The sequence below is a fragment of the Sminthopsis crassicaudata genome, chromosome 1, assembly GCF_048593235.1.
Source record: "Sminthopsis crassicaudata isolate SCR6 chromosome 1, ASM4859323v1, whole genome shotgun sequence".
Lineage (NCBI taxonomy): Eukaryota > Metazoa > Chordata > Mammalia > Dasyuromorphia > Dasyuridae > Sminthopsis > Sminthopsis crassicaudata.
Window position 1 is genome coordinate 547,326,941 of NC_133617.1, and position 12,109 is coordinate 547,339,049.

Below are 12,109 nucleotides of genomic sequence, written 5' to 3' on the forward strand. Positions count from 1 at the left end.
AAAATATGTAGGTAAATTTGTCATTCACTATATGTAATCCCCAACCTTAGTATGTATGTATGTATACATTGAATTTAAAACAGCAGTAACCTTATTGTCCTTACTTTCAGGAACCTTTATTATATTTGAATTATTTTTTAAGTTCTAAGATTTAGTCTCTTGTTATAACAAATTAACATAGTATGACAGTAGAATTTTCCTTCTTCATCATGAATGTAGAAATAATCTGACAAAGTAAAAAATAACTAAAAAAAACCACCTCAAATGAAAACAAAAACAGAATCAGATCAATATACATAACTATAGCAACGTTAAAACAAGAACAAAAACAAAAAGGATACAGAACTGTGATCAAAGACAAAGGCTAACATTATTGGCAAATGATTCAATTTATCAAGCACACATTTTCTGACAAGTGTTCAATTGCAAAAGTCAGCATAATTGTTATGTCATATCAAAAGTAACATACACTAGCAAATGAAATCATTTTATTAGGCAGTTTCATTTAACTGTTTTCTGGGGATTGTACTTAGCATTAGAGAATCTACCATTTCAAAATAAAATAAGAAAAATATTTTTCAAAGTACATCATAAAGCTAATTCAATTAAAAACAAACATGCTTATTACCAAATTCATGGCACTGTAAAATGGGTTCATCTTCAGAAACTTTCATTCTTCAATGAAAATGGCAATACATCTATGTGTATTCAATCTTCCAATTAGAATATGAACTACGGTGGAGCAAGGACTATCTTATTTTTCTATTTGTATCCCAGTAATCTGGACAAAACATGAACTTGAAAAATATTGTTGTCATTCATTTATTCATTTAAGTATTTAATGAAATATCAAATTTTTATTTCCATATCAAGATTAAGCTTATGTCAATCAATGAAAACCACTATGAATGGTATAGCTCCAGACTGAGTATTCGCCTCCTTCAGGCTGTTGTTAGAATGGTATCATTAAAGTTAAGTTCCCTGCATCACTGCCCCTCCCATTCATCACTTTCCTTATTAGGCAATTTAGAAAATATTTTCCCTTTACTGGTCCTATAGATAACGGGATAATCTCACTTTGGAGTCATGTTTGTTGGCTAAAATTCTCTATAAATTTGAGCTCTAAAAAGCACTGGGATTTAACCTGGAATGCAAAAGTCATTCCACACCCAATAACCTTTCTCCCTACAATTCCAAGATTATTCCCTGTTGGCTTCTGTGTTCCTCTGTTTACTGGTGGTAATAATAAAGTTTTGTTAATTGCTTGACCTGTATGGTTCTATTAGCTTCATCCAAATTATTTTAGCAAAGTTTGATACAAATATTCAAAATTACAGATGTTTCAAAATTTGGAGAATGATATTTTTGAGAAGTAGAACAGAAAACTTAATTTAACATATTTATTCCAATATGCAAGGACTTGTGACTTTACATATGTAGGTGCTAATACTGATCACAACCTAACAAGACTTGTTTTTTTTATAGGTACTATGGCTGAAAAAGGCATCACCCTATATAGCAATTCTGGAAATGAGACACATCCCAGACAGTGTAAGGATCTGGCAAGATTGGTAATTCACTGATAGAACTTTTGTAATAGAACTGTGTAACACAATAAGGTATTCAAATAGGACTTAAGTGGAATTATTTATATAAAATACAAATTTCAGTATCAAAACCCCAATTAGAAAGAGCATGTTAATTGAAAAAAATTAATTTAAAAGAAAAAAAAGTGTGATACTCCAAAAAGTTAACAAAATTGACCCACACATCTTTTTAGTTATAGTTTTTTTAGATAACTTTCTGTTACGAAGGGGAAAATGATATAATAATAGAGAAGTATTATTCCTACTTTCTAAATCAGAAAATTAAAATTTTTGATGTTTTTACACTTTAGAACATAGCAAAAAGAAAAAAAAAGATGTCATTTAATATACTAAATATTTATTTCTAATTTCAACAATAGTTAGCTCTTAATATTTTTCAATTCAAAACTTAAGGTTACTGGTTAATTTTCTCTCATTTCACTAACAGAATAACTAACAAACTCTGTACTATACATTAATGCAAACATTTAAACAATTTCACATTTAAATCCATATCCAATACAGCTCAAATAATCACATTTGAAAAACTTGTTTCATTTTACTCAATAAAATTCAAAAAAATTCAAAATTCAAATTAAATCAAATCAAACTCATTACACAGCAAAATATACAAGGAAAAATCATTAGAAGATTCATACCAGCTTCAACTGCAAATACATTTCCCCGTTCTGTCTTAGGCAGAAGTTCTGTACGCTCTTTATTCGTGACTGGAAATCTTTGAATTAGACTTCTAACAGCATGTTTTGTATTGTGAGTCAAACTGCAGGTCATCATTGCATGTGCTGTTTCTGATCCATCTTTCTTCTTCACAGTTAGATATCTATTTGCTCCCTTTCTGAAAAATAATAATTAATAAACTATAAAGACAGCTATATTCATAAAAAAATTTTGACTAGCTTGCTAGAGCTGGGAGGACAAAGAAGGAACTTCATCAATACATGTGGATGATGAACAACTTCTCTGCAATTTCTAGTCTTAAAAAAAGCTATCTGCTTCAAATGAATTGCCCACAAAGTCAGTTTTGTGGCAGAAACTGTATTTCATATATATTTACTCACTAAATGCCTTGTAAACATTCAGTAAAAAGGGGTCATGTGTAAATTTACCCCAAAAATAAAAAAAGGCTTAAAACCCAATTTATAATCACTAAAAAAGACTTATTTATCTATGCAAATTGATTTTTCACAAGGTTTATGATTGATAAAACACTACTAGCTGAAAAAAATGCTGAATGACATCAGGGATGGGGAAGGGAGTCAATAGAAACAATCTGAACTATATCTAGAAATAATAAAACTTTTAGGTCCCCTCTCCAGACTGTCATCTGAATGTCTCTTCAGTATGTGTACTCTGATACTATCATTCTCATATAATTCTGCTAACAGAATCTAATGTTATGGATGTATTTAACAAATTGTAAGGTGGCATAGTGGTTAAAATACTATGCCTAGAATCAGGAATATTCATCTTTTTGAGTTCAAATCTGGAATCATTTACTAGTTGTATAACTCTAGATAGGTAAGTCACAACCCTTATTTGGCTCAGTTTTCTCATTTATAAGCATCAGAAGGAAATGACAAACCACTCTAGTAATTTTGCCAAAAAAAAAAAAATCTCAAATGGGAAGTAAAATGGGACACTACTGAAAAGTGACTTAACAATTGTTTGAACTGTAATTAATTGTAATGACCAATTTTAACACCAGTGAATACACTTTCCTAAAATCTTTGGATATAGGTGCAAAATGCTGCCCATGTAATTGTGTGAAGAGTGGTTTTACTTTAAAAATGACTGATGTAAAAAATGACAAAATTTTAGTCATCCAAAAATTCTACCATAATAATTATAAATATATAAATTCCAATCTGAGTCCTATTATCACAGCCTTACCTATGGTTTAACAAAAGATTAAGCAGCTATTTTAAGCTCCATTTTTCTCATTTGTAAGGAGATATTATGGTATTAAAGTTCCTTGATGTGTTATTATTTGTGTTAAATATGATTCATAAAGTGAGGAAACAGGTGGTATATCACCTGTGGTATCACAGGTGGTAATGGTCTTTTCAAGTCCTCTAGTCCTCTTCCAATATAATGTTTCTTCATAGCACAAAAATGACAATGAGTGGCTAGAAACTGGAAGCTGAGTGAGCTTCAGTTGAAGAATGGCTAAATAAGTTATGGTATATGAATGCTATGGAATACTATTGTTCTGTAAGAAACTATCAGCAGGATGATTTCAGAAAATCTGGAGAGACTTACATGAATTGCTGCTAAGTGAAATGAGCAGAACCAAGAAATCATTGCATACAGCAACAAGATTATATGATGATCATTTCTTATGGATGTAGCTCTTCTCAACAGTGAGACGATTCAGACCAGTTCCAATGATCTTGTGGTGATGAGAGCCATCTACACCCAGAGAGAGAGGACTGTGGGAACTGAGTGTGGATCACAACATAACATTTTTCACTTCTTTTGTTGTTTTTTACTTGAATTTCTCATTTTTTTCCTTTTTAATCTGATTTTTCTTGTGCAGCAAGATAATTGTATAACTATGTATGCCTACATTGAATTTACATACACATTTATCATGTGTAATATATATTGGATTACTTGACATCTAGGGGAGAGGAAGTGGGGGAAATTGGAACACAAGGTTTTTCACGGGTCAGTGGTGAAAAATTATCCTTGCATATGTTTTGAAAATAAAAAGCTTCAATAAAAATTAAAATTAAAAATAAAAAAAAATGACACTGGGCTCTTCTAGATGACAGCAGAACATATGATCAGACAAATCCAATTAAAATCATTCATTTATTTTTTAAAAAATATTTTACTGACTTTTTTTGTTACTTACATAACCTAAATTTCTTCTTCTATTCTCCTTATCACTATAATATCCTGGGAGGCTACAACAGTGAATATCAATTGTTACAATCACAAATCTGAGGTACTGATAGAGTGGTTTATCCAATATTACAAAAGAAAAAATAGAAGGCTATCCCTACCTGTAATTTCAAGTATCTTTTGCAATTAATCCATTATATTTCTATTGTTTTTTCATTTTCTCATTTTGTAAATTAAGAAGATGAAACCTTGACTTTCTATGTTATAACAACTTGTGAGGAAATCACTATGCTAATAAGATTGAGAATTTTTCTATTTATGTAATTATTGTATTTCTTTTTATTTATTTTCCCTCTAATTGTTCATCAAGTACAATCTTAGCATTTACACTAATTTGTTGAACCAGACAGTATCTTTTAACAGGTATCTCCATTACACATGTTACTATTCTATTGCTTTTTTCCCCCTTTCTTGGTTTTTGGATTCAGGTGTCTCCTACTTTACCCAAGCTGAAAGTGCAGCAGCCATTGAAAGGTGCAATCTCACTGCTGTTATGTATGGAAGCTTTAATTTGTCTTGTTTCCGACATGGCCAGTTCACTTCTCCTTGAGCAGCCTGATAGTCCCCCCCACATAAACCCCATCTGATCCCTGGGCTTACCCTATAGATGTCAAACTTAGTAAGAACATTTAGTTGTACTACATACCTCATAACTCCCAAATTCAGCCTACCGATGAAAAGAGATCACAGATGTGCAACACCATGCTAACAAATGCTATGTCCTTTTTGATGAAACATCAAATGTCGTATACTTTCTTATATAAGTTTCTTTTATATACAAATACAGTCAACTTAATTCTGACTGTACTCTTCATTCTACAAAGTAAGAAACTTGCCTCCTTCATGGTAAAGATACACATAACATTGTCCAGAGATTAATTTAAAAAACATCAGTGGAACTCTAAGATAAATTTATGTCAAAAATCAATGTCAAATACTAAGGGGAAGAGCTGGTATGACTGACAGGCAAACTCACAAGGGTTATTCAAAGAAGTTATCATTCAAAAATTAGAAAAAACTGATATGAGGTAAGGGGACCAAAAAGGATGAATGGGCAAGTGGATGCTAGCAATTACAGCAAAAGAAAATTTCAGTACTCCTTTGAATGAATCAAATACAAGCAAACGAAGAAGATATCTAAAGAATCGGTGGAACCACATAATCAGATTGCTACAGCTATTCTTAGGTATAAAAAGAAATAGTGGGCAGAGAAAAGGGTGGCACCATCAGAAATGCTGCAGCATCAGAAAAGGAAAATAGGGCTTTAAGAAATGTTACCTTTATCTACTTCCCCTCATACTAGATGTTAACTTAATCCCTTTCCTTGATCTGCATAGTCCTTTACCTATTTTCTTAATTATATTCTACCAAATGGCAATGCAACCTAAGGATCTCAGGAATATGATCTTTTCTACTTGTATCCCAAGTGCTTGCATAGTATATTCTTTCTGTACAAAATAAATGCTTAATAATTCCATTTTCATTCATTCCATAATTCATTATCACCAATATAATTCTTCTCTTTGTCTTTTTCTCTCTGGTCTCTGTTGATATCTCTTCCTGCCATGTCTTGATCTTTTACCCCCAAACAGATCTCTCTTCTTTATCTGAAACTAAATACAAATTTCCAAGTGATCAGCAGTTCATATTCCAAAGATATTTTAGTAAATCAATTATTTGGAATTGGGAATATTCCCCCCTTTTGTTATTGTGCAGTTGTTCAGTCTTGAATTATACTTCGTGATCCCATGATCCACAGCACATAAAGACCTTCTATTCTTCACTATCTCTTGAAGTCTGTCCAAATTCATGTTCATTTCTTCTATGACACTATCTATCCATCTTATCTTCTGTTATTCCCTTCTCTTTTTGCCTTCATTTTCCAGCATCAGGGTTTTTTCCAATGAGTCCTATTTTCTTATTATTTGGCCAAAGTATTTAGCTTTCAGCTTTAGTATTTGACCTTTCAATGAATAGTATGAATTAATGTCTTATTAATTAAGTCTTATTGATTGATTTGATCTCCTGATGTCCAAGGGCTCCTCAAAGTCTTCTCTATCACCATAATTCCAGTGTTGATTCTGCAGTGCTTAGCTTTCCTTTCTACTCCAACTCTCACAGCTATATATTTTCATTATTTTGAGTATATGGACCTCTGTTGGAAAAGTGAAATTTCTGCTTTCTAGTATGTTGTTCAGATTTGCCACAGTTTTTCTTCCTTGGAACAAGCATCTTTTAATTTCATAGTTACATTCACCATCTGTAGTGATCTTTGAGTTGAAGAACATACTGACACTTTCCATTTCTTCTCCTTCTATCTGGCAGGAGGTGATGAGGTCAGTGTAATATAGCTAAAATGTTGTATACTTAAAATTAGGAAATAACCACAACAGTAGAAGACAATACTATTTTAAACGTATGGTTCTCCTTATCCTTTGGGAGCTGACCTATAAACTATCCAATATTAGTAATTGTTTCTATGGGAAAGTGTGTTCCAAACTCCAAATAAAACTTTTGGGACCCAACAAGCACATCTTCCCTTTTCTGAAGCTAGCAGCAAGAAGGGACTCTAATACCTCTCAGTGACGAGATTAAAAGCAATAGCCCCTACCACAAAAAGGATAAAATGGGAGTTCTCTAGACTTAAAGGCAACTATGATTATTTAAAGGGTATTTGTGGATCATGTGTAAAGAATTGCCTGTATAGTTCTTTTTGCTGATGTTATTGTTTTGGAATTTACTTTTCTTTTCCTTAATATAGAAGTTTTTATCATGGGGTCAGTCATCTTATTTTTTTGTGTTGATTATTTATTTTGGTTCACTATTTAACTATTTATCTATTTCAATAAAGTCTGCTTTATAATCTTATGTATTTTATTTTGTGCATTTAAAAACATTAAGCTGAAGAGTCCATGGTTTTGATTAGATTGCCAAACTGTCCCATGATGCAAAAAAAGTATTTCAAAGGTAAGTTAACAAATAAATTAATATCTTTTTCCAAAATCAAAATATGCTCAAAACATATTGCTTTTTCATTAAGGCTACTTCTCAAATGGACCCTCATACCCTTTCCCCTCTCCTCAACTTGTTTTTATATAGATATAGATATAGATATATATGCATGTATATATATATATATAGATATAGATATATAAATTTTGAGACAATAGTTCCCTATTTTGCTCATGCTAGAAGTGCAACAGATAATCATGAACCCAATTCCAAAAGTTTTGGTACAGAATCTTCAACCTGTCTTTTTTTCCAACCTAGGCCATTTAGCCTCCATCCCAGGGGGCTCACTATTTTGATACCAGATTTAGTGCCAACACCTAATAAACAGACATTAGACCTACTGTAGATCAGAATCTCTAAACTCATGCAATCCACCAGCCTCAGTCTTCTCAGAAGCAGAGACTACAAATGTATGCCATCATGCTTAGTCCTTACAATTATTTCTAAAAACTAAAATCTAGTCAGGAAGAGAAAAAAAAATAAGAAGAGGGCATGAACAGGTATAATTCCTTATTGAAAAAAAACACATCAACAATAAAACAATGTCTATAAACATACTTTGTGATATAAGTGGAACAAGCAGCAGATTCTGCTTCTGCTATTTATTTGTATGATATTGGATAAATCTTTTGACTTCTCAAGCTTTAGTTCTCCCATCTGTAAAATAAGGGGGATTAAGCTAGCTAATTTCTAAAAATCACTTCCTATTCTGATATCAAGTCAGGACCATTTTTTTCTTTCCTCAGTAAGATAGATTTAACTACTTTTTTCCTCTTGAGGGAAAAATAAAATATGGGAAAGAGTAAACACAAAAGTCAAATATGGTAACTGAAGTGTTTCCAATTTCTTTCTCTTCCCCTCTTTCCATAGATATTGATAACTATTATATGTAGGCAGCAATTTCTTTTGATAAGAGACATATTAACTTACCCTTTGCTTTTAGAGACCAAACCAAGAGACTGACTTAATCGATGAATAAAAGCTCTTTCAGTACTGGTTAAAGAAGAAGGAAATTCCATTTCTAGAAAAAGAAAAATAATAGTCATATAAGAAGAAAAACCTTCTGTTCTTTTCTTTAGCCTTGGCTAAATCTCATTTATCTTTACTATATTTTCATGATGGTAAGAAAATGAAATAAATTCACTTCAACAAATATTCACTATTACATCGGACTTTAAAGCATAGTAACCAAATGTTAAGCCTTGCAAGCATAAGGCAATTATACTATACATACATACCATTATGGTCCAAAAGCTTCATTTGAGCTACTTTTTACTCTAAACATGCATCTCTCTTTTTAAAATACTTTTTAATACTATCTCTATTCTTTTAAATAGTGTTTACACACTTACCATGCCCTTCCTTTCTAGCTCCAATTCTTCAAGGCCTAAGACAATATCATTTCTTTCAAGAATTAAGCTTTAGTTGGAAGTAATCACTCTATCTTCTGAATTAAAACACTTTATACTTTCACTCTCTATATTGCATTATAGTTATTTGTACTTTCACTTTCTAGTTCTCACTTTATGATTATAAATTTTATAAAGTCTAGGAAAATTTTTCTTTCTTGAATTATATAATATGGTTTCATATTTTTAAAAACACAGAAATGTAAACCCAAACATTTAGATACTTTGATAATTCAAAACATTCACTGAATGGCTACTTTATACTAGGCAAGGCCATGTTAGAGGTAGTTCAAGAAAGGAAAAAAAATGTATTACATATAGTTTTATTTAGGATTGTTGCAGTTTGAATTTATTGAATGCTTATTATGTTTCGGCATTAGGAAATATGCTGGGAATATACATGCAAAAGAAGATAGTCCTCATTCTCAAGAAGCTGACATTCTATTAAAGGAAGACAACACATTGAGGAGAAGGTGAAAAGAAGTGAGGAATAGGAAATATGTGAGATGGGGAAGCATGGGTATATAATTAGGAGAGGGATGGCTGGTCTGGGTTTTTTTCCAAGATAAAGGCTTTATGAAGAACTCGTTAAAGTAAGCAAAGTGAGGAAACAACTAAGACATGGTGAGTTGGTATAAAGTTCCAGGTCTTCTGCCATATACTGGTTCTGTGACTTCAGGAAAGTAACCTCAGTGCATTAGGCTACTCTCTAAAACCATAAGTTGCAAATAAGTCTGCATTGAAGTGGAAGATACTTATCAAGAGCTCCCCACAAATCACAGATCTATTTAAAAAAAGAAAAACAAGAAAAGATCCCCCAAAACTCAAACCTCTATATGCACCACTGTTACTATTTTGGATTGGAATCTTGCAAAGGATTTTTTGTTTTTTGGTTTGCTTGAAAGTCTGGTGAAATCTAAGGACCCTTTCTCAGAAAAATGTTTTGAAAGGCATAAAATCAAATATATTAAAATTATGAAAGAAAAAAATTAAAGTACAGTTATAAAATGGGCCCTAGGTTAAGAACCGCTCTCCCAAAGGGTAAGAACAAGTCTCATTCACTTTGTGCAACATTAAACTCAAGCTTACAACCACCAAAACTGTATACTTTAAACGTTGGAAAGCATTTTACATACATTGTCTCATTTGAGACTCCTAACCTTACAGAGTAGGTTTTTCTAGCTACTACTATCCACATTTTACAGATAAAGAAACTAAAACTCAAGTGATGTACCCAGGGTTCAACAGTTAATAAGTGTCAGGGGTCAGATTTGAGCCTAGCTAGGCCTTCCTGACTTCCAGCTGCACCTGGGTTCACAATGTCATGAGTCCATGACTATGAAGTTTACAATTTGAACTCCACCAGCAGGCTAGAGGGTAATGATTATTTAAAAAGATAAAGTCCCATCTCACTTCACCTAGAGGCAAATAATCATAAAAATAATAAAAGGTTAAACTTTTTGGGGGGAAACTGTGTAGAATTATTAGTTTGTGACAAATGTACTAAATTTTGTTCAATTCTCTGTTGAAGCTATCTGTTCCACGTGCTGCCTCATTAGTGTCCAACTTGGGATTTCACGCTATGTGAAAAATAAAAAACCTTTTCCTTGGACTTTTTAATTTTTTTTTTTTTTTTTTTATGAACAAGTGTTTATTTTCTCTCCCATCTAACTCCATTCCCTCCTTCATACAACGAAAAAAAAAAAAAAAGAAAATCCAAACTATTATAAAAATATGAATATGTAATCAAGTTATGCAAATTATCCTACTGGCCACATCAAAAAAAAAAGTCTCATTTTGCATCCTACATCAGTCCTTCTCTTTGTCTGGAGGTGCACAATGTGCATCCTCAAAAGTTCTCTAGAATCATATGTGATTACATTATACTGAACAAGCGTACTTAAGTGTCTCATGTTGTTTTTCTTTACAATATTGTTGTTACTGCATAATTTCTTCTTTCAACTCATTTTACTCAGGCTTCTCTGAAACTGTTGGGCTAACTTTTGCATCCAAATACCTATCTTTTTTTTTTTTTTTTTTTCTCTCTCTCCTTCTGGTACTGATATTTCAAACAGAATCCTTGATGTGGCCAGACCTGTGAGGAACCCCCCCACCCCATGACATCAGCATGGATTCTGATGTTCATCGTGTGGAGACTGAGCAGAAGTTAGGTGAATCAGGTTTTCACGCCTTCAGACGTCAGCTCGCTATCCAATACACAAAGATGCCGCACGGCACCTAGAGCAGAAATCCCTCCCCGCAGGGCGCCGGTCCGGAGCCCGGAATGACAGCTGACTCCCTCCCCGCGCCAGGAAAGGGAGGGTACCGCTGCCGGGAGAGAAGGGAAACGAAACCAGAGGCCGGCCAGCGCCGGGGGAGCCCGGCTCGACCACTCACTCACCCCTCTGATCTCCATAACGAAACCGCTCCAGGGCGATGTTGACCGCTATCTTCACCTCCTCGTCAATGCGAATGTCCTTCAGCCCCTTGGCTCGGCCGCCACTTCCACTGGAGCCGCACTGAGAGGAGACTCCACCGCTGCTGCCGCCGCCGCCGCCGCCACCGCCGCCGCCGCCGCCGCCTCCAGGAGCCGGGGGCCGCGGGGAGACGCTGCTCGGCCTGGACATGGTACCTGCCGTCGACCGCCCTGAGGAGACCCTGACTGACTGATGGGGCGCGAGGCCGAGGAAGACAGGACCCTGACCAAGCTTCGGAGACCACTGACAGGATGCCGAGAAGGGAAGGTATAAGGGACAAGTGCGAAACCTCAAACCTGGTAACAAGAAGGCTCCCACACGCCAGAGAATCCAGAGGCGGATACCCAGCCACAGTTAGCCGGGGCACCGCCACTCTCCCACTTCAGCGCGGCTAAGCCTACGGCGACGTCGGCGACGTGACGTGTGACGTCAGCACGTCGCCGCGGGGTGGGGGCTGAGGGAGCTCTCCAAAGATGCTTACATGGTTGTAAGCTATCCTAGCATTTAGATATGGTTAAAATTGAGTCTCAAGGAAACAAGTCCAAATGGCCCAAGATAATAAGTAAGGCCGTTTCCTATTTTCCTGTACTTGATTCCATTCGTGGCTTCATCTGCGGCTGCATCTCCCGCCTCTTTTCTCTCCTAATCCCTCAAGCAGAAGCTGAGTTCCCGCATGATCTGATGTTTCTGTGAGAAT

At 34.5% G+C, this 12,109-nt stretch overlaps 1 protein-coding gene across 2 annotated transcripts in view; it reads right to left on the bottom strand.

Moving 5' to 3' along the window:
- YTHDC2 (YTH N6-methyladenosine RNA binding protein C2) overlaps positions 1-11,837 on the bottom strand; it is a 76,824-nt gene extending 64,987 nt beyond the window's left edge. For both annotated transcript variants that reach the window (XM_074281998.1, XM_074281997.1), the window contains exons 1-3: positions 11,337-11,837; positions 8,457-8,547; positions 2,246-2,442 (exon numbers count right to left, since the gene is read on the bottom strand). In XM_074281998.1, the coding sequence (XP_074138099.1) occupies positions 2,246-2,442; positions 8,457-8,547; positions 11,337-11,562 (514 nt within the window). In that variant the 5' untranslated portion in view covers positions 11,563-11,837. The remainder of the gene's footprint in view (positions 1-2,245; positions 2,443-8,456; positions 8,548-11,336) is intronic.
- Between the last annotated feature and the right edge of the window lie 272 nt (positions 11,838-12,109).